The 23,276-nt window shown below is 47.1% G+C and overlaps 1 protein-coding gene across 3 annotated transcripts in view; it reads right to left on the reverse strand.

The window, feature by feature from the left end:
* The window catches only part of KSR2 (kinase suppressor of ras 2), a 400,523-nt gene that overhangs the window by 151,762 nt on the left and 225,485 nt on the right, over nt 1-23,276 (reverse strand). For all 3 annotated transcript variants that reach the window (XM_029234471.1, XM_029234459.1, XM_029234465.1), the window contains exon 5: nt 19,345-19,529. In XM_029234471.1, the coding sequence (XP_029090304.1) occupies nt 19,345-19,529 (185 nt within the window). The remainder of the gene's footprint in view (nt 1-19,344; nt 19,530-23,276) is intronic.

Raw genomic sequence — 23,276 nt, forward strand, 5'->3', positions numbered from 1 at the left:
GAGGAAGGAAGCAGGTCTCCTGTTGCTTTTTCCTTACTGTCTCCCCATGGCCAGGGTTTTCTGCTGTTACAAACGCGACTAAAAATAAGAGAATGTATTCAGAAAGAAGCAGATATATATATATATATATATATATAATATATATATATACTTATATATTTTAAGTATAATTATATAATATATATTATATATAAATATATAATAATATAATATATATTTAAAATATATAATATTTTAAAGGGAGGATAGGGACTTCCCTGGTGGTCCAGTGGTAAAGAATCTGCCTTCCAATGCAGGGGACGCGGGTTTGATCCCTGGTAGGGAACTAAGATCCCACATGCCTCGGGGCAACTAAGCCCACACGCCACAACTACTGAGCTCGCACGCCTCTACTAGAGAGCACAAGTGCCACAAACTACAGAGCCCTCGCGCCCTGGAGCCTGTGTGCCACAACTAGAGAGAGAAAACCTGCACGCCACAACTAAAGAGAAGCCCGTGAGCCTCAACAAAGACCCCGCGTGCCACAACTAAGACTTGACGCAGCCAAGGGGCGGGGGGAAGGGAGGATAGGTGATTATGAAGAGATTAAAGGTGAGAGCAAACTAAAAGAGATGAATAACCTGCAAGTTCAAATGAGTTAGGATACCAATAAGCAGAAGACAGTAAAAGTTTTTGCCTTACGTAGTGAGAGAAAAGGAAGAAGACTGAAAGTAAAAAATGACTGTCAGTGAAGGAAGCAGAAATTTAAAAGATGGAGGGCAAGAGAGATCAAAGGTTAAGATAAATGGTTTAAACCCAAGAGATGATAAATTAAAAAATGTAAAAGTAAGTGATGGGTTTAAGGATTAGAGAAGGCATTAGTAACAGAAAAGGCCAGAAAAATATTGTTAAGAAATGAGAGAAATCTCTTTTAATCAACTTATTACTTTGGAATACTTTTTGCTTTACAGAAGAGCTGCAAAGATAGTACGGAGAATTCCCATATACCTTTCATGCAGCTTCTTCCATACACACAGTACATGTGTCAAAACTAAGAAACTGATGTTGGTACGTTGCTCTTCAGTAAACACCAGACTTTATTTGGATTTCACTACGTTTTCCTCCAATGTCCTTTTTCTACTCTGGGATACCACAGCGCATTTAAGAGAGACTGTTTTTCAAAAGAAAATTAAAGCAAATTAAAAAAAATTATCCAGATGTACATGAAAAAGGAAAAAGGAGGGATAGGAAGAAGTGAGAACCAGCAGAACAGAATAAAAAGTACAGGATGGTCCTGAGTGAATTTAGACACCTGACCAATGACAAGGTGGCATGGCAGATCAGTGGGGCAAAAGAAAGCCTATTTGACAAATGGTGCTGGGAAACTGGCTATCTATTTGGGGAAAGAAAAAAAAAGAAATAGAAAAAGAAAGAAAGCTGCCCTTATACATCAAAATCAATTCCAGGTGGGTAGGACAATGTGTTTATGACCTCAGGGCAGAAAGAACTTATTAAATAAGATTTTTTAAAAGCAAAAGCCATAAAGGAAAGAAATGATACATTTGACTACATTAATGTTAAAGACTTCTATTCATCAAAAGAGAAAATAAAGGAAGTGAGAAGGCACACCACAAATCAGAAGATATATGCCACACATACAACAAAGAATTAGAACCCAGAATATTTTTAGTCCCTAAAAATCAATAAGGAAAAAAAAAAGAAACAACTCAACAGAAGAAAGTGGGCAAAAGACACAGACATTTCACAGAGGAGGAAACATGAGAGGCCAAAACACCTTTGGAAAGATCCTCAGCCACACCAGCAACTGGGGAAGTACGAACGGAAATGAAGCTGAGACACCATTTTATTCTCACCAGATGGGCAAAGTAGTTCAACAGTCTGGCCAAATGAAAGCTGGCAAAAATAGGGAGAACCAGGAACCCCATGCGTTGCTGGTGAACATATAAATTGATGCAACCATTATGGCCGCCAATCATACAACTTCCAGTCCTGTGGTTCTCTCTCAGCCATGGGGTGATTTTGGCCCCCAGAGGATGTTTGGCAATGTCTGGAACGCTTTTGGTTTCTTAAATGTGTTTTTGGGGGGAAGGGTACTACTGGCATCTCGGGGGGGGGAAAGGCCAGGGATGCCGCTAAACATCCCACAATGCACAAGACAGTCCCCACCATGAAGAATTACTCATCCCCAAGTGTCAACAGTGCTGAAGTCGAGAAACTCTGATCTCATTAAGTTGAATGCTTCAAAGTAAAACAGAGGGAAAAAAAATCCCAGTGTCCATCAACAGAGGAATGCATGCATTCATTGTGGTCTAGTCACACAATGGAATATTACCATATTTCACTGACCTTTAAGAGGCCATTGAGTGTTAAGGTCATTAATTTATGAACCACTAAGATAGAAAGAGGCTGCCAATTATCTAGGACACAGTGCTTTCTTACACTTAAAATTCTTAAATTTAGTGTTATTTCAAAATCTCTTTTAGATTTATTTAGACATATTTTATCATATATCATGCTGCCCTGTCCTTAAGCCTTTCTGCATAGACAATATGTATAGACATTTTTTGTTTCAAAGCCAAGTCATGGTGTGATATTTTTGAAGACTTTTTCAACTCCAATGAAACTCAACTCATGTTAAGATCAACAAAGCAGAGGACCTCAGAAGTGACGACATTATGAAGATCCACGTCTGTGTGCACTGGATGGGTGACGAATGACAACGACAGCCTGACCCTGCCAGGAGGACAGAGACCATGTGGTGCCATAGATTGCAAATTACAGTCCACCTTCAGAGGTGCTGAACTGCGGAGAGACACGTGCATCTTAGAGTTGGTGAAACACAGGATGTGACAGCATGAAAATGAATGCAATTATTCACATAGATCTGAATGAATCTCAAAACCAGAATATTCAAGAAAAAAAAAGCTGCAGAGTATGTGAAGTTCAAAAACATGCAAAACTAAACTATGTATTGTTTAGGAACACGTACATGTGAGTTTTCCCACAAAGAAAAGCAAGACGTGGTAAAACAAATCCAGGATGGCGTCATCCCTCGGGGGAACGGAAGGGGAATGCACATAAAGGGCTTCCAGGAGCTTGAGATGCTCTATTTCTTAAGTTCAAGTTCAGATTCCTGAGTAATTTTATCAGGGCTGGGACTTGGGTGAAGCAAGTAAGGCACTAGCCTGCAGGAAAAAATTTAAGGGTGTGGCCAAAACACTCAGGTATCAAGATAAATATATTTTGATGCAACATTTTTAAATGAGTTCAAAACATCCATGAGAAACAAAATATCAAACTTTTATATAAGTACTTACATGACCTTGCCTCACTTGCCACTCACTAATCCCAGCTCTGGTTTGAATAAAACTTTATTAACAAAAACAGGCAGCCAGCCCACAGGTCATAGTTTGCCCACCTGTTATTTTAAAATATTGCATTAACATTTTATTATTATTCTTTAGAGTGTATATAGATTATAAACATACACATATCAGCACATACACATACGTATTATGTATAAATGCAAATACACCATTTTTCATTTGGGATATATATTTTTAAAATATTTCAGAGAAAGGAAAAAACAGTGAGAAGAACACCCAAAACAGCATTGGGTTGGGAGATCTCCCTGCAGCCACCATTTATCAGTCATTTTCAGTAAGATCAAGGGATGTTTCCTACCACGAACCCCAAACAGAGGGGTGGAGGGCTTCACTCCAGCCTGTCAGGATGAGTGGATAAAGAAGATGTGATATATATATATATATATATACATATATATATATATATATATATATAATACACACACACACACACACACACACACACACACACACACACACACACACTGGAGTATTACTCAGCTGCAAAAAAGAATGAAATAATGCCATTTGCAGCAACATGGGTGGACCTACAGATTGCCATACTAAGTGAAGTGAGTCAGAAAGAGAAAGACAAATATCATATGATATCACTTCTATGTGAAATCTAACAAAAAAATGATACAAATGAACTTATTTACAAAACAGAAATAGACTCACAGACATAGAAAACAAACTTATGGTTACCAAAGGGGAAAGGGGAGGAGATAAATTAAGAATTTGGGATTAACTGATACTACTGTATATAAAATAGATAACCAAGGTCCTACTGTATAGCGCAGAGAACTATACTCAATATCTTTTAATAACATATAACGTAAAAGAATCTGAAAAAGAACAGATATATAATATGCATAACTGAATCACTGCTGTACACCTGAAACTAACACAACATTGTAAATCAACTATACTTCAATAAAAATTAAAAAAAAAAAAAAGCCTCTGTCAGCCTGCCTGGCAGTCCTCTCGATCAGCCTTCACCAATGGAGCAGAATTCTTCAGTACAGAAGGCACTTTGCCATCCATTCTTGAATTTAATCTTTATCATGCTGCTGTGGGGGAAGTAGCAGAATCTTCACTTTCCAATGCGGAAACTGAGTCTCAGAGAGGTTGACTAACCCAGCCAACACTGCACAGTGAGGAATGACAGACCCCGACTCACACTGTGGGTTTCTAATCCATTCAACACCCATTCCATAGGCGCCAGCATCTGACTGGCGGGTGTCCTTTGTGATTTAAGAAGTGCCTTAACCCAGTTTACCATTAAATCAGAAAGTGGGGTGACGACAGGATGCAAATGGGCTTCCGCTGAAGCTTTTTTGGCTGGGAAAATGGCTTAATCCAAAGAGCTTATTCCCATAGTGTTGCAGGCAGTATAGACCCTCGTGCCCGAGGTGGGAGGCAACAGCTGTGTCTAATTGGTTTCCACCCCCTCCTCCGCCAGGAGTCCCTGAGGGATGCACGTCCAGATTCTCTTGCGTGGCAAACAGCCGTCCAGGGAGCCAGCGGGGCATCTTGTGAAGCAGCACTAACTCTTTATGGTCACTAGGAGGCCATCTGCGAGGTGATCACTCGAACGCACTGACTGATGAGCAAATTCACAGCTGAGAAGAGCTCATGTCATTTTCCCAAAAAGCACCCAGTTTACTCCCAGACTGATTACACAGTCACCGGGAGACTGACTCATGAGCAACGCGCTCGCAAACGTCAGGGCTGAAGATGTACCCCTTACGGACGCATGTTAGTGCCCTGGGGCTGCCGTAACAAAGTACCCCAAATTGGGTGGCTTAAAACAGCAGAGATATATTCTCTCACAGTTTTAAAGGCCAGAAACCTGAAATCAAGGTGTGGGCAGGGTCATGTGCCCCCTGTGGCTAAATGCAGCCCTTCCTTACCTCCTCCAGCTTCTGGTGGTGGTGGCCATCGATCTTGGGAGCGCCTTGGTTTGCAGCTGCATCCCTCCAATCTCTGTTTCTGCCTTGGTGTCCAAACTTCCCTCTTCTTAGAAGGACACCGGTCATATTGGATGAAGGGCCCATCCTGCTCCAGTATGACCTCATCTTAACTGATTATGTCTGCAATGACCCCCTTTCCAAATAAGAGCATATTCTGTACTGGGGGCTAGGACTGCAACATACCTTTGGGGGGATCTCAATTCAACCCATAACAGATCCACCTGTCAGAGAGCGGAAGATGCCACTGAAGGGAAGGGTAGAAACTGCACAGGTGAGTCAGTGCGGGAGCCTGAGGTTTAGAAGCTTCCCTCAGCACTGAAATTAAACCCCAGATACTAAACTAAAATCCCGGATCTGGGTCCAGCTCGCCTTGCCAGTCTCACCTCTTTTTCTCTGCCTTGCCTCATCCACAGGCTCCTGGGTTCCTGAAACCTGTCCAACGCTTTCAGCCTGGGCTGTTCCTTCTGCCTTAAATGCATGTCCATCCCATTCGTCATCTGGCTAACCCTACTTAGCCTTCAAGTCTCAGCATAAACAGCCCTTGCTCATGAAAGTCTTCCTTGGTTCCCTGGCTTGACTAGGCATCCCTGCTCTGCCCCACCCCCATCATCGCGCCTCTGGTTTAATTTGCATAGCATCCTGGACATCCACTCTACAGCTCTCATTACCACCGAAATTGGCTCATCTCTGTCTCCCCCGGCAGTCTGGATGTTCCGTGAAGATGGAGATCTTGAATGTCTATACATCTCCATATCTCTGGTACCCACACAGAGAGGAGGCACTCTGAAATATTTTTGGTTGGGTGGACAGATGGAGGAATGGCTCTTGAAGAGATCAACTCGAAAGTTATACTGTTGGAAAAGCCATAGCTCCTGAATATTTTCAAAGTTCCTTCCGACACGCCAGAGCTGGCTTTGTAGCATAAGGGAAAGCAGAAAAGCGCTCTGGACCTCAAGGTAAACCAAGTCCTGACCCCAAGTCCTTCCTCCCTCTTGGTAATCCTGAGAAAGTGCGTCACTTCCCTAGACCATGCTCTTCTTGTTTTTCAAAGTGAGAACATCAGGGTTGTTACAATGAATACCACACCCCCTGGCACCTTAGTGCTAAGTGCATTCTGGGGTTGGTGGGGGATGGGAGGGTCTTTTTAATTCATCACTGACATGTTGGCCTTGGGATGAGTGGACCCAATTAGGAATCAGGAGTTTGGGAAAACACTGTCTGTCCTAGAGCCTTGGGTTCCCACTCAAATCATCATTTAAAGAAATTTCCAGGATAGCAGCTCCAAACTGAGTTTCAAAGACGTGTCTCAGAGGCCACCACTGAGGGGACTCGGGGATGGTACACAAAGCCCCCTGATGGACATAACCCAGAACAACTGCCCTTTGAACCTGCTGATTCATATACTGGGGGCTTATATAAGCTTCTTTTTGAAGAAGGGGTTTTATTTGTTCAATAATACTAATAATCAACCTTTAAAACTCCAGTCTAGAGAAAGGATTCCTGACTTGAATTTTATAGAAATTTAATAAATTTAATAAATGGGAGACTGCTTAGTTAGCCATGTCTGTTTCTAAGTAAGGACACTATGTAAAAAACAATCACCCTCTACAATTACCCATCATTTCACTTTAAAAAGGACATTTAACACCAAAAAGTTTTGATGGATGTTATCTCAAACTAAAGGGCTGTTTATTAAGTTCACTAACGTACTTCATGGAAACACAGTTTGTTTCTTGTCCTTTTTTTAAAATCTGGCTGGAAGCCAGTTGAAAACAGCCCCAGGCCCTAACCCTCCTCTGGGGGCTGGTCTCTGTGACATAATTCCAAGGGAGCTTGTTCAATACCCAGACTCTGGGCTCAGCCTCAGAGAATGGAATGGGAAAGAGGTTCAGAGGCAGCTGACCCATTAGCACCAGCATTTAGGAACTGCAGGGTTTCCTCCTGCTTAAACCTTAGGTATGGGGTCAACAATTTGATTCTGAGACTTCTGCACAGCTCCTGACTTTGTAAGCCCTTCACAAGCACTGAATGAACGAATGACCCAGGAGGGGAACAGCAGATACTGGAGGCCCTCTGGACAGCTGTCCAAGTCTCCTCATTGGCGCTGTCCCCATAGCCTGATCTGTCTGCCACCCGCCCCAGGAACCACAGTCCTGTCTGTATTTCACACCTGTCTGCCCACCCACTTCCTCCACCTCTGCAAATGTGCATTCAGAGGCCTGTGCTGACGCCTCGGTGCCCACCTGGCTGAAGGTGCAGCAAGGGGACCAGATAATCTGGCAGTAATCAGTGTGTTAGCAAGCAGGAATGGCAGCGGTGAATCACGGCCCTGGCAGGACCCCAACACCTGTAAATCACATGGGATGACACTGCAGACCAAAACTTGTCTTCTATTTATATCCAGAGCTTGAGATGAGAAGAGAAAGTTTGCAGCACCTACACTGATGACATAGGTGTTCAGAAAATCCTACAAGAGCTTACCTCCGCCTGTCTAGGATAGCTTCTGAACACGCTGGCCACTCCCACTGGATCGGTGATTCTCGGCCTTGGCTGCACATTGCAATCACCCGGGGAGCATAAAAAGTACTGATGCCTGGGCCTCACCCTCCAGTGGCTCTGATGTCACTGGACAGGGTTGCAGCCTGGGAATCAGAATTTTGAAAAGCCCCCCTCACCCAGGTGATTGGGATATACAGCCAAGGTTGGAACCACCAGGCTAGAAGTAGTTCCTTCTTATTTCACAGCCAGCTGGAAGTCGACGGTGAAGGGGAAAAGAAAGATTTCTGACACCCTCTGAAAGTAGGAATCTCAAGTAGACAGAAAAGGAAATAATACTCATCAGATGGGTTCATTCTCTTTTTCTGAATTAGTAATTGTTCATCCCCCTAGCTACTCAATGAGGAGAGAAACAAGTGAGAGCATGAATCACAGGTACCCAACCCATCAATCAGTGGCTTTTTATAGGGGCAGTTGTTGCTCTTGCCTGTTCAGCATCTCTGTTCAGGGAGTTACATCATCCAGGTGTTCCTTGGAGATCTATTCCCCTTCATCACAATCCAATTGGTTCAGTGGGGTTGATGCACTTAGATCTATAAAGATGGAAGCCCGAAGCAGCCAAAGGTCACCATGAAGGGAGAGCCTAACTGAGAATGACACCCATAAGGAGGAAAGCAGGACTGTGAGATGGGAGAGAAAAAGAACATGGCTTGATGACACTGAGCTCCTGGATCCAGCCATTCCTGAAGCCCTTGTTTATGTCTAGATTTTTTTTCAGTACCTAAACCAGAAAGTTCCCTTTTATTTGCTGAAGCTGGTATGTGGTGGGTCTCTGCACCAGAAAAAGCCCTGACAAATGCAGTCTTGGAGGTCTCTAAGCCAGGTACCCCTCTTTCGCCAATAACCCTCACTCCTTTGTCCAGGTTCTGTGGGATTTCCAAAAGGACGAGAAACTGAGTACCAAAGGGCTACCGCCTCTGTCCAGATGCCTGGATCCCCCACACCATACATCTGAATTAAGTTTACACGTGAGCAGAGGCTGTTTGTCCTTGGTGCAAACCTCGATTTATAGTCTGCCTCCCCATCCAATGCCCATGGAAACAGAATCCCAGACTGCTCAGAAAGGGTTGTGAAGGGGCAGTCACCTCAGTGTGGATCAGCTGGGCTGTGGGCATGGCAGCCCCTGACAGGAAATGGGGCCTTGGAGAAAAACATTGGTTTCTCATGGGGACCAAGTGGCCTCATTAAATAAGGTGAGTGGAGAAGCCTCACCAAAAACCACACTGCTTCAGTTCTGTGTGTGTGTGTGTGTGTGTGCGTGTGCGTGTGTGTGTATGTAACATATATAACGTATATGTGTTATATATAACAGATACACACATTAGTAACATTGTATAAATAGTCATTGCTGACACTTATTGCCTGCTCACCATGTGCCTGGCCCTGTGCTAGCAGTTTACAGGCGTTCTCTCATTTAATCTTACAACTGCCCTATGAGGGAGACCCGACCGTTCTCCTAACTTTGCAGATGAGAAACTGCAGCTCAGAGACCTCACTCACCCGTGGCCTCCCAGCCAGTAGGCGGCAAAGCTGGGCTCTGAAACGCGGTCTCGTTTAGCTCTGAAGTCTGAGCCCAAGTCAGCCCACTGCCTGTTTTGTAAATAAAGCTTTATTGGAACACAGCCCTGCACCTTCGGTTACCTAAGGCTGTGTTCACGACACTATCGAAGAGTTAGTCGTTGAGACTGTCGACTTGCAAAGCTGGAAGGAAATATTTGCTCTCTGGACCTTTACAGAAAAAGTAGCTGAGCCCTGGCCTAAATATTCACAGCGGCTGCTGTGGTTTCCAGGAAGTGCTGAGGCTAAAGGCGGCACGGAAATGCCGGGATTTCCCCAGGCCAGCAGGGATGGGGGGCTGTGACAGGACCCCCTGAGGCCTAGGAAGCAGCCTGTTCTTTGGCAAAGGAGGACGCTTCCCACTCAAAAGGAGTAACAGATAGGTAAAATGCCTGGGATGAAAATTAGAGTTATCAGAGCTACACCCTAGAGCAGGACAGCCTGTGTGGCACTTGAGTGACAGGAAAGGTCAGGAGGGGAGCCTGGGAGCACAGTCCTGGGGATGAGAAGAAGAGCAGACCCTATGTCTGTGAAAAAGAAAAGCTTCTGTTATCAGAATTCACAAAGGACATGTCGTTTATGGCAGGTATGGGCACAAGGACCCTAACAGCCCACAAGGACTGATACACTCAGTATCACACTTTACACGTCAGGAATTCAATCAGTAGTGATGGTTCCATTTAGGTATGGTGGGGGGTGGACTGATGTCCAGCAGAAACCAGGGAGGACCAAAGTTGACCGAAACCCCAACACTGTATAATAGTATCGATGACCACAGCAACACAGGTGATGCTTCCTAGGCACCAGGCACGGTGCTCAGCATCCTCTTATTTCATCCTGATAACCACTCCACAAGAAAGGCCTATTAGGCCCATTTTGAAGATGGGGAAACTGAGGCTCAGAGGTGTTAGCTAATAAATGGCAGAAATGAGATTCAAACCCAGGTTTGTGTAACTCTCAATTCTGTGCCTGGCTAATGCCAGGATGCTACGGCTTCACCTTGAGAGTGGAGCTGAGTCTCCACCTGGAACCGGGGGTTAACCTTCCCTGGCAGGTTGTGTGCTTCCTGGAGACCCCCCAGGAGTGTCAGAGGGATAGAAAAGAAATTCCTTGCCAGGGATCACTGAGAAACACAGCCCAAGGGAGACACAGAAAAAGGAAAGGGTTGTCTGTACAATAGGGGAGACATGGCCCCACTATCTTGGATCATGAACTAATCTGGCCAGGAAGATGCTCCTCAAAGCCCCTGAGGACAGGGACCCTCATTAATCATTTTTACTCTAATGGACACTGATTGTCAGCTTCCCCAGCATTCATGTTCCATTTTTAGGCAAAATCCTCCATTTCTAAGCCCAAAAGTAAAGATCACAGCCCAGGGTTAAGCCAGTAAATTTCCATCCCATTTCCCTGGCCCTACCAGTTGGTTCAGAGGTAGCATGTGGTCACTCTGGTTGACTCAGTGAATCTCAGACTTAAACAATCTCATTCCTTTACTGTGGACCAGAAGAGGGAAGGGGCTGAAACTCCTAAGGCCATATCGCCACCACATGGAAAGCCTAAGGGTGAAGCCCTCCTGGAGAAGAGCAGAGCTGAGAGATATGGAGTCCTGACATGAACTGAGCCCCTAGATCCAGCCAAGCCTGAAGCTCATGCAACCCCTGGACTTTTCAGCTACATGTGCCAATAAATGACCTCGACACTAAAAAAAAAGCTCAAGTTTGTTTACTGTCACTTGAAACCAAGACACATGTCCATACTACCACCATCGTACAGCGATAAAGACCTGCTTATTTTCTGATTAACAAAATAGTTTTTGGCAGTTTTGCTTGGGAGCCTGCTTCTCTGGTCAGTTAAAGCAGGAGAGCCATCCGTAAAATCCCAAAGACTACATCGAAGTCTAGCAACTTCAGCTCCTGCCTCAGTGATGCCCAAACCAGCCAGCTCTACAGCTCTGGAGGGCAACAAGCAGAATCCTCTCTCCTTTGCTCTCTAGATCCTGAGTGGCTGAAGGCCCACAATGCTGGCCACAGAGTGAATGCTCAGAAATGGTACTGTCCGTTCAAAAACACTTATCTGTGCAGGAGGGGTTGTTACTAGGACAAAGGCACAATCAGGCACAGGTCCTGATGACAGGGAAGGGGATGCCCGTGCCACCAGTGTGTACCTGACTGAGAATCAGGGCTCACTCCAAGAAGCACAGATGCCCCCCCTGGCTCCTAGCACCAACCACTTGCCAACCGATTTTTGCTGCCACAATTCCTGGTGGGAGCAATCATAACAAAAGGTCTAAGGTTGCCCATTGCATGCTGAGCCCAAACTTTGTGCTAAGGCAGGAATTCCAAAATATACGGGCCGATCAGAGAAGAGGGAGTTGATAAAAATCCAGCAGTAGGGGCTTCCCTGGTGGTGCAGAGGTTGAGAGTCTGCCTGCCAATGCGGGGGACACGGGTTCGAGCCCTGGTCTGGGAGGATCCCACATGCCGCGGAGCAACTGGGCCCGTGAGCCACAATTACTGAGCCCGCGCGTCTGGAGCCTGTGCTCCGCAACAAGAGAGGCCGCGACAGTGAGAGGCCCGCGCACCGCGATGAAGAGTGGCCCCTGCTTGGCACAACTAGAGAAAGCCCTCGCACAGAAATGAAGACCCAACACAGCCATAAATAAATAAATAAATAAATTAATTAATTAATCCAGCAGTAGCCTCACATAAAACATACATACCTACCTGCATGCACTCCCCCGACACGCACACACACAGCACCAGTGCCCCCGTACACACAAAACATGTCATCTTTTAAATGAAGGCACTGTTTCCCTCCTCTCGGGCACTTTCAGTACACTTTCAGAAGCCTCAGTTTTGCAACCATCTTGGTGTAACGGAGGGAACCATTAGTTAGGCCCCAGGAGACCTAGGTTCAAACCCCAGCTCTGTAATCCTGGGCAAGTCCCTACCACTCTCTGGCCTCAGTTTCTCCATCTGTAAAATGAGAGTTTGCACTCAGTGATTTTTGAGGCACCTACCAGTTCCGACCTCCATGATTCTAGAGCAGAGGTTAAAAACTGGGAACCCCAAGACCAAATAGGACCCACAAGCCCATGGGGTTATTTAAACTGGTTCACGCATCGTTGAAAGATTTTTCACTGGGTGCTTACATTTTAAAACTGGGAGTCTTCTCATAAACGTCACGGTCTCTGACTTCTTTTGAAAAAGTCAAAGATCTGGCAGCCCTGGGCCCACAAAGAGGGTCTGCACAAGGTAAAACACAGCACCACTTACACAGAAGTCCCGCCAAGACTGCACGGCCTGAGTCTAACCATGAGAAGAGATCAGACAAACCCACACTGAGGGACATTCTCTAAAGCAGCTGGTCCCTGCTCTTCAGAAACATCAAAGTCACAAATGACAAGGGCTAAGGAACTGTTCCTTGACAAAAGCCCTTGACACAACCGCTAAATGCAGTAGGTGACCCCATACTGAATCCTGCGCCAGAAAAAAAAAAATGCTCTAAAGGATGCTATTGAGACAAATTGCTGAAATTGGAAGATGGTTAGATGACAGTCTTGATCAGATAAGTTGACTAAATCTGGTAACTCTGTGTGGTTATATAAGAGAGTATACAACCTAGCCTCAAATGGTCCACCAAAAGGAGGGAGGGGGAGAGAGGAGAGAGAGAGAGAGAGAGAAATCAGGGTTGGGGGCGGGGGAACTGGAGAGAGGAAGCAAATGTAAAGAACTGTTAAAAACTAGTGATTCTGAGTTTAAGGGGTACAGGAATCCTCTGTATTGTTTTTGCAACTTTTCTATAAGTTTGAAACTATGTCCAAAAGAAGCTTTAAAAAAAATGACATATAACCGAGTGATGCTCAAATGTTCACATGCAAAATCCCCTGGAGGGCTGGTGAAAATAGAGAATCCTAGACACTCCCCAGGGCTTCTGATGCAGTGGGTCTGGAAGGAGGAAAGTAAGAATCTGCATTTCTCACGAGCTTTCAGGTGGTGCTGCTCTGGGACACGCTTTGAGCACAACAACCTGGTACAACCTAGTTTAAATTGTGGAAGTGTCCACCAGAAGAAGCAGACACAGAAAGGGTTTTTAAAAAGCAGGACTGGGGGCTGCCCTGGTGGCGCAGCGGTTGAGAGTCCGCCTGCCGATGCAGGGGACATGGGTTCGTGCCCCGGTCCGGGAAGATCCCACATGCCGCGGAGCGGCTGGGCCCGTGAGCCATGGTCGCTGAGCCTGCGCGTCCGGAGCCTGTGCTCCACAACGGGAGAGGCCACAACAGTGAGAGGCCCGCGTACCTAAAAAAAAAAAAAAAAAAAAAAGGCAGGATTGGGAGAGGGATGGTGCAAGGAGCGAATGTTTCATTATGAAACTTTCTGTGTCATTTCACTTGTTCCCAGGTGTATATATCTGAATGCCTGTAAAGCACCTACACCAGCACCTGCCTGGCAAGGGCAGAAGGTCAGTACGTGTTAGCGACCTGCTGGTTTCTAAATATAGCAAAGATGCCAGGTGACATGGGACATGGGTGCTTCTTGTGTCTCCTGGGTGAGGGCAGTGGGAGCAGGCTTTCCGCTGGCTCATTCTTGGGGAGAAAAGTCCTTCAGGTCACTCCAACAGGGTATATGTTTTCCCCTTGGAATTGCCACCACTGAATCAGGTCAGACACAAATTTCTCAAAATCTCTCCTGATTCGGAGATGAGAATATGGTTCAGGCAGCCAATTTTTGTCAAGACACACACTCCTCCTACCCCTCTTCCAGGCGGAGGGAGGGTAATGAACCTTGGTCTCAAGGATCATTAAACCGCAATATATAATCACCCCCATCCAGAGTCTCTGTACAGCCCTCCCAGTGCCTGGTTCCTTGGGAGGCCACAGCTCGGCTTCATCAGTCTTTATTGCTACCTGCTGCTGCCACCCTAACAAATCAGGCTTCTGACTCAGCCTCAGGGCACAGGAGGCCGGGCCCTCAACTGAGGGTCAGCTACCTGTCGCTGTGTCTCCAGGACAAAGAACGGGAGTTGCTTGGAGAAGAGATGAGAAGAGGGCATGGTGAGCTGGGACGAGGCGAGGGCATGCTGTCTTTCAAACACCTGGTGAAGGACAGTATTTCGTAAGATCGGGGCCTCGTATCAAACTCCAGCGGGTGCCACTGGGCCAAGGTGGGGATGTCCAGGTGCCATCAGTCACCTGTTGGCTTTTGTAGCTGCTGCCCTGAAGTGCTCAACCTCCCACCCCCAGGCAGCTAATAAACGCCCAGAAAACTGCAGGTGGCAAAGTCCCCCATCGTTCCTCACCTTCCACCAAAGATGTTCAGGATGACATCTTTTGGCCACGTTCTGCAGCTGCCTGGCCCCCACAGGAATGGCTACCACCTGGCACGGCGGGTCCCCGAAACATCAGCAACAGAGTCCGGCGGGGTCATAGTTTGCCAGCCAGCACGGGTGCTGATCGCTAAGCAAGCACAACGCTCTGGTGAACAAGAGGCGCCCTTGGAGCAAGGCTGGCCCCCGCCATAAAATCCCCCAACTAAGCAAGGGTGCCAGAGAGAAACCTTGAACAAGTGAAGCTCCCTACTTGTTGAGCAAGCAAGTTCCAGTGGAGACAGCGTGGCCATTTCACACCCCAGCACTGCAGACGGGCGGATTCAGAATGACTGCAAACTCCACCTCCTTCCTGGCCTGTGACCTCGGGCCAGTTACTTAAATCTCTCAGCCCCAGTTTCTTCATCTGTAAAATGGGGATCATAATAGTACCTACCTGATGGAGGACTGTGAAGCTTAAACAAAATAACAGAAGTAAATTTCCTCTCCTGAACTGATGATGCTTGGGGCATTGGCAACGCACAATAAAAGCCATTGCTATTATTACCGTCATTTTCATCACTGTTACAAGCTTTCCCATCACATAATGTACAGCAATAGCTCCCCGAGCTACCCTCTATTGAGATTCAGTGCTCTGAGCTCTGGCCCCTGTGCTAGGAAATTTACATGATTTCCTCATTTTGTCCTCACTACATCCTTGCCGGGTAGAAACAGGCCCACGGGGTTCAGGGATGTGCCCAAAGATATGTCAGCCATCACTTAGTTGCTATAGACCCTGAATCACTTCTGCCAGCCAGTAATGAATGATGCTGTAGGTGGCATTTTTTTCATTCTGAAGAATCTTCTTTATAGGGATCACAGAGGCTACCTAAGTCAGCTGGGATCAGAGATGCCCTCCAAGGAGCCAAAGACACACAGCTTATTGGACCAAAAATGGTCCATGGGTGGAGGGCATCCAATCAGATACCACGGGGGTAACATGGCATGCATGAAGGCAGCATGGAATAAATCAATACAGCGAGGATGGAGAGGTGAGTCCGTGGTTCTCTACTTCTCTGGGAAGCAGGCTCACTCCTGAGTCAGCATCTTCCACACTGAGCAGCAGAGTCTAATACCTTATGTTTCGTCCATAGCTAACCTTAGACACAGATTCCTCAGAAGCCAGGGCTCCTTCTACCTCCCTCCCTCCCCCTGTTTGTCACCCCCAGACCAAGGAAGGAGGGTGAGCCCCAAGGAGGTAAGTGCTTCTCGCAGCCCATCCGAGGTGGCTAGGCACCCCAAGGGTCTAAGACTCGGCCACTCTGCAGCTGGAATCTTCCTAATGCTGACTCCAGGCATTACCATCAGGGGTAACAAGATGCAGGATCACCACCCTTCACAGCACAGCCAGAGCCAGAGCTGACTGTGACAAACGGGCGGACAGACTCAGACTGGCAGGGACACAGCCTCAGAGGCTCCCTTGGCTGGGTCATGGGAGGAAGGCTGGCACTGGGGCCCAGAGGCAGGAAGTTCTCCTCTGCAACTCAGAGTGACATGAGATCGGGACTGTAGGAAGCATGGGGGAGCCGGTGCCAGCAGCCATGTTCTCCCAACAGCCCTGGCCTGGAGACTCCAAAATCAGCATTCTAAGTGAGTCAAAAGATCTGCCTAGGAAAAGCCACTTTGCATACTCACTGGGTAAGCCTTAGGGTTTCTAAGCTCCGGAATGGACCTGCATGGAGTCTCTTATTGTACAGTTGGGGAAACTGAAACCCAGATAGAGACAGGAAGACGGGATGCAGGTTAGATTTGCATTTGGATTCAAAATCTACAACACGGGCAAGATCACTGACCTTTTGGAGCCTCAGTTTCCTGATCTGTAACATGGGAATGACGATGTCTGCCTCAAAGAGTGCAGTGAATCTTAACTGTGACAATGCAGCTGACGTGCTCAGCAGGGACAAAGGTCATACAGACAATTGGTGACAACACTGAGACTTCAGCAGAGAGAGTCTCATTTCCTGATCTGAAGCCTATTCCAACAGGCTGCCTCTGTTTCTATCATTTGTTAGGATCAAAGAAAATGGGACTGGTCCATAGGGGTCCAGCTAATATTTGGGTTACACACTTGTTCCCCCACTGAGACTAAAGTGCTATCTTTCTCCTTCCTGGGAGATCAGAGCAACCTCTCTGCATACAAGGACCAGGACTGTCCAAAGAGACAGTAGTGCTTCTAGGGCATCTTAGTATCAGGAGCTGATTTTAATTCAGAACTTTGCTCCTGCCCACAGGCAAGCAGAGAAGCCTCTCCTCTCAGATGCAGATGGGGCAGGCATGAAAAGTGGGGAGCTATGGCGATTCCTTGCAAAACTCTGGCAGAAGCAGAGGTCTGAAAGTGCAAGTCTGTGGGTTGTGGTTTTGTTTGTTTTTTTCTTTTTTTCAGCAAGCTGGAAATGTTTCTACTCTGGCCAGAATTAAAGTGCAGGGCTATGGTCAAGCCCTCTGAGGTGGCCATGCTGACATTCACTCACGGGATGGCGATGCACGAAGACAGATGGCTGCTGGAAGCAGCCGCCCAGCATCACACCAAGGTAAATTCCAAGCACTCTTAGGGCTGTAAGGAAGTGGGGAGTGTGAACTGAAAGGCATTTAGCCACAGCCTCAAAATTAACCATAGAGCCAGAGGATGGAAACGCTACTAGGCTAAGGAGCCAATAAACATCAGAACAACAGCTATCATTTATCAGGCACTTACTCTGGCCAACTACTGTGCAGACAACTTGACAAATGTGAGCTGATCTAATCTTCACAACCATCTATGGCGTAAAGCTATTGTTATCCCCATTTTACAGATGAAGGAAACTGAGGCTCAGAGAGGCTCTTGACTTGCTCGAGGTCCACACACTGCTCAAAAGTAACAGAGCAGGGACTGGAACCCAGGCAGCTCCCTCCAGGGCCGTGACACCCTGCCCCACCCTGCTGTCGTTACACATCGGATATGTCGTCCCCTTTTTTCTCGTCCAGGCTCACCACGCAGCCCTGTGACTGCCACGCAGGCCCACCCACCGTCATGGAGTGTTTCGAGTCTCTCTGACGGTGATTTCTCTTGACAAATTGATAAATCGGCCTCTTCTGGCGTCAACGTGTGTCATGAGTGCTATTTTAGTTTGCTTGATTCAGGGCCTCTACCCTCTGGGCACTGAGATAAGCCAGGCTCTGGAACTTATCCTAACTGATGTCCACACAAGTCTCTTCTGGTACCAGACCCTCCACTGATTCCTGCAGTGGACTCATGAGACACATCTGTGGCTTGTAAACTGAGTTCACGGTTCTGCCCCGGGCCAACCACCCAGCTGGGCTAAGGCAGAGGTTCTGAACCCAACAGTCTTGACACTGGACATTTGTGTTGGACGTTACGTGTGCAGTTTTCCAGGGAGAAAATTAATAGATTGCATCCAATTCTTAAAGAGCCCATGGCCTCCCTAAAAAAAATTTTAAAACCCTTATGTAAAGGTAAGGAATAGAACCCCACATTTAGACAAAGGTATCCCACTGGATATTTGAGGAACTTGGTTATCAAATCAGGCATGAGAGATAAGCTTGTATACTCTGGAGTGAGAAAGAATCAGATTCAAATCCTGACTCAACTACTCCATAGCTGTGTGACTTTAGGCAATTCTTTGATGTCCCGGGGCCTCAGTTTCCTCATCTACACAATGGGAATAATCCATCTGTACCACTGATTATTGCAAGAACTAAATGATATCACACATGTGGGTGAGTAGCACATACTGGTGCTCAGTAAACAACACTTATCATTTATCAGAGCATCAACATGTGGACACAGTCTGGCTGTATTAAGGGCAAGGGGTTATTTCCTACAAATTCTAGCACCCCCTCCTCTTCCTGAGTTCCCAGGCAATAAAGTTTTTGTCTTGGCTGGCGGACTGGTTGGGCTTTATTCAGGGGCTCCCCTCTGACCACATCTGTGCCTGTTCAGCAAAAGGGGCCTCTAGGCAGAGAAGATTAAACACCTTCTGAGACCTCAGCTCTTGATCACCAGAAAGTTCCATTTCCTTTCCCAAGAATAACCACTTTGCTGCAAAATTCATGGGAGCAGAATGTAAGCCACTCCAGGCCACGCTCAGCCCAGTTTGAACCCAAATCCATCTTTGAGATGTAAAGGTTATGCGCATTGACCCGCGGTGGGGGAGAAAATTACAACATTGAATCAGAGATGCCTTATCCACAGTGGCCAGGAAAAATCCTGTGACCGGACTGCTGAGAAGCAGAGGAGAGAAAAGGCTGATGTTTCCTTTAATGCCCTGCATGCTTGCTTCCCGCTGTCATCCCTACACACCTGCAGGCCTAAAAAGAGGAGGCGCATGGGACCAATGACAACAGCCTCCCAATTATGCCCCCTTCTCTCCGAAACCATCCCCAGGGGCATGAGTGGCACAGGTGGAGGCGGCAGGCGGACCGTGGATGAGGCGTGTTCCGCGTGCGCTTCCCGAGTATTTTCGCGGAAGAAAAAGAAGAGGGTGCGCCCCGGGTGCGGAGGGCAGCAGGCGCAGCTGCCGGGGACTTACTTGAGGAGAAGTTGGCCTCGGAGTGGACGGGAGGGGTGGAAGGCAGGAAGGGCGCGTGTCCCACGAAGAAGGAGCGGAGCGAGCGCTCGGACAGCAGCGGGGAGCGCTGCTGGGAGGGGATATTCTCACAGCTGCCCACGCTGCTGTGGATCTTGAGGTTCAACGGCTTGCTTTTCTTCTTGGCTCTGAAAGGGAGACAGAAAAAAGAAGAGAGGGAAATGTATCCCTAGCACACACAGTGAGGGGGGGGGACCCAATCTCCTTAGCGTGGCACCCAGTAACCACTCCCCACCTCCATCTGGCCCTGCCACCCTCTCCGGCTCCCTCCCACTGGGCTCCAGCCACATACTTTGTGCTCCCTCCCACTGGGCTCCAGCCACATACTCCTCACCTCCAACCCTTGGCTTATGCTCTTCCCAAGGCCTGGGAAACCCTCCCCTTCTTTGTCGGGTCAAGGCCCCATACGTTGTTTTACAACTCTGGTGTCCTCTCCTCCAGGAAGCCTTCCTTGACACCCCAGTCCATCCCAACCAGGGTTGAGTGTTCTTCCTCCAGGAAGCCTTCCCTGATACTCCCCCTTTCCTCCTAGCTTGGGTTGGTGTTCCTCCTCCATCCTCCTAAAATATTCTCTCTATATCTCTGTGGCTGCACTTTCCTATATTTTCCAAATTTGTTCTTTTAGGCTCTGTCTCCCAAGTGGACTGAGGGTCTTTGAAGCCAGTGACTCTGTATTGTTCGTTTCTCCATCTTTGGCAACCAGCACAGAGCCTGGCACGCAGTAGGTGCTCACGAAATGTCTATTAAATGATCAATCTGGATGAAGACGGCCACTCATAACGCTGCATTTTAATTCTCCATCTTCCAGGCCTTTGAGCTCCTTGAGGGTCGGAACCTGTGGTTTTTGTTGTTGGAGCTCTCAGCCCCTAGCTCGGCCCCAGCTGAATAGAATGTACCTCTTGGGCTGGTTCTGAAACATTTCTCCCCTTCCCCAGGAGTTTAGGTGATCAGCTGAACAGAGTTTGCTCCAAAATTAACCTCACCGCCTTCCCCCCAACTCCCCCACTGCCCTGTTCAGGTGTGGCCAGGAGTTGGGCGCCCTCTTGTGGCCAAAGCAAACCTGCCTCGGAAATGCTCACAGATCCGGATGGAGGGCCCAGGAAGGGGTGTTCATTTAAGACTAGAGGCCTCCCACACAGGCAGCCTAAAAGTCACCCTCTCCAGGAGTCTGCTGCCCCTCAGCTTTAAGGAGTTCAAGTGTGCCTGCAGAGTTGCCCCCCGTGGTCGCTGCGCCGGCAGCCAGGAAGGCGCCTCCTGCTAGAGCAGCACCGTGGCTGCAGAAGAGCAGGCAGCGGGGGTGGCGGCGTTTCGTTCCACACGAGCGTCCAGTGGTGGAGAGTCACAGAGGAGTCTACACAGAGGGAGTGCAATGTAGGAGTTACACTCGCAGGCTTTGGGGTCAGGGAGTCTGGAGCCTGGGTCCTGACTGTGACCTCAGGAAAGTGAACTCACCTTTTTTTTCGTGCCTCAGTGTTCTCACCTGGACGATGGGGGAAACCACAGCACCTACCTAAGAAGGATGGATGACGATTCTACGGGATCATGTGCTTGGCACGCGGCCCGGCACAGAATGAGGGTTCAGGTGACCTGATGTTAACGTCACTATGAGCAGGTTCAACTGGCTGTCTGTATAGCAGGGGCTTAACCTTGAAGAAGCCAAGCCATGTTTTTCACCTGAAACATCCAGCAGCTCCCTCAACCCACCACGACCCTTGGCAGACGAAGAGGATGCAGTCAAACCCTGCAGCAATAGGTACCATGATGATCTCCCAAACACAGATGGCAGCCTTGAGGCACTGGGCCACTAAGTGATGAGGCCAGATCCCTTATGCAAGAAGAACCAAGTCTATATGTAAAATAGATAACTAATAAGGACCTACTGTACAGCACAGGGAACTCTTCTCAATACTCTGTAATGACCTATATGGGAAAGGAATCTAAAAAAGAGTGGATGTATGTATATGTGTAACTGATTCACTTTGCTGTACAGCAGAAAATAACACAACGTTGTAAATCAACTATACTCCAATAAAAAATTTTTAAATAAAATAAAATAAATAAAAAGAAGAAGGAAGTCTAACCCAGCACAGGTGTAATCGTAGCTCAATGCTGCTGCACTCATGGCCACAGGTGGAGCAGAGAAGGGGTGTGTAAATAAATGTTAGTTGGACAGATGGATGGATGGATGGATGGATGGGTGGATAGAGGGGAAAAGGGTGAAAAGTGGAAGGATGGAATGAATGATGGACAGAGAGGATGAGAGGATGAAAGAATGGGAGGGCAAATGGATAGAATGAAAGAGAGAATGAGAAGATGGAAGGATGGGGAAGGGGAGGATGGATGGATGGAAGAATGGATGGATGGATGGATGGAAGGGTGAAAAGGTCAAAGGATGAAAGGGTGATGGATGGATGGATGCAATGAAGGAGGAGGGGATGGTAGGATGGAAAGGTGGATAGAAAGAAAGGAGGAAGAGAGGATAGGAAGAAGAGAAAGTGGGAGGATGAATGGTTATTTAATCAGAGAAAGCGGAAGGAAATTCTATATCGCTTCCCACCCACCAAGGAAGTCTTTGTAGACAGGACGTAGGATTCACCTTTACCATCTGTGCTCATTACCCAGACATGCTTGGAGGGGAAAGCAGACACAACCAACTGTGTCTGACGACTGTGGCCGTGACTAAAATTTAGTGGCTATTTTTCAGTATATCCTGCAGATGCCGTTAAAAGGAACATCCTCTCCATGATCTTCACAGATATTAGATGTCTATTACATAAATGTATTTTTCTGGAAATGGGGCCAATTCTGGGGAAAGCAGCAACATGAAACGCTGGCACGGGCAGCTCCATCCTCTGGGGCTGTATCAGCACTGGGTGGACATGCCGCTTTCTGGACGGGCTCTCTGGCATGGCAGGCTGGACCACAAACTGTGCCTAGGAAAATGTGCTTGTTTTACCAGGGACAGCAAAGGCCTAGTCCAACGTTGGCATCTAGCAAAGTTCTTCCAACCGTCCTGATTTGCGTAGCATATTTGAACGAAAAGGATCCTGAGAATTGCCACCTCTTCACATTGGTTCATTACTTTCCATCTCCAGCCCACAGTTCTGGACCAAGCCACCTTCCTCCCTCACCTAAGCTACTGCTGCTGCTGCCTCTTAAAATCCTAATCCCACTTTTGTTTCCCTTTGCTCTGTTTTTTTTGTATTGAGGTCAAATTCACATAAGGTTAACCGTTTTAAAGTGAACAACTCAATAGCATTAAGTACCCACAATGCTGTGCAAACACTACCTCCATTTAGCCCCCCAAGTATTTTCCTCATCCCAAAAGGAAACCCTCTACCCGTGAAACCATTACTCTTCATTCCCCTTTGCTACAGCCCCTGGCACTCACTAATGTTTTCTGTCTCTAAGGATTTGCCTATTCCAGGTATTTCATATAAATGGAATGAATCATCCAATACGTGACCTTTTGCGTCTGGCTTCTTTCACTTAGTGTCATGTTTTTGAGGTTCATCCATGTTGTAGCATGTATCAAAACATCATTCATTTTAATGGCTGAATAACACCATCTGACTTTTAATTCTTTACAATGTATTTTCTACCCAGCAGTTAAAGTGATGTTTAAAAATGGTACATTGTATCATGTCACCCTCAGCTTAAAAACTTCCAAAGGTTTTCCATTGTTCTCCCTTCCCATGGCTTACAAAAGCTTCATAGCACCCTCAACACCCTCTCTCCAACTTCTTTACCGTCACCTTGTCACCCTCTGACTCTGGTCATCTCCCTGGTCCTTGACCACACCAAGTTGTCATCCACCTCAGGGCCTTTGCACATGCTGTCCCTCTGCCTGGGGCGCTATTCCCCATCCTGTTAGT

Source organism: Monodon monoceros, unplaced genomic scaffold (genome assembly GCF_005190385.1).
Source record: "Monodon monoceros isolate NGI ecotype Baffin Bay Population unplaced genomic scaffold, NGI_Narwhal_1 Super_Scaffold_1, whole genome shotgun sequence".
Taxonomy (NCBI): domain Eukaryota; kingdom Metazoa; phylum Chordata; class Mammalia; order Artiodactyla; family Monodontidae; genus Monodon; species Monodon monoceros.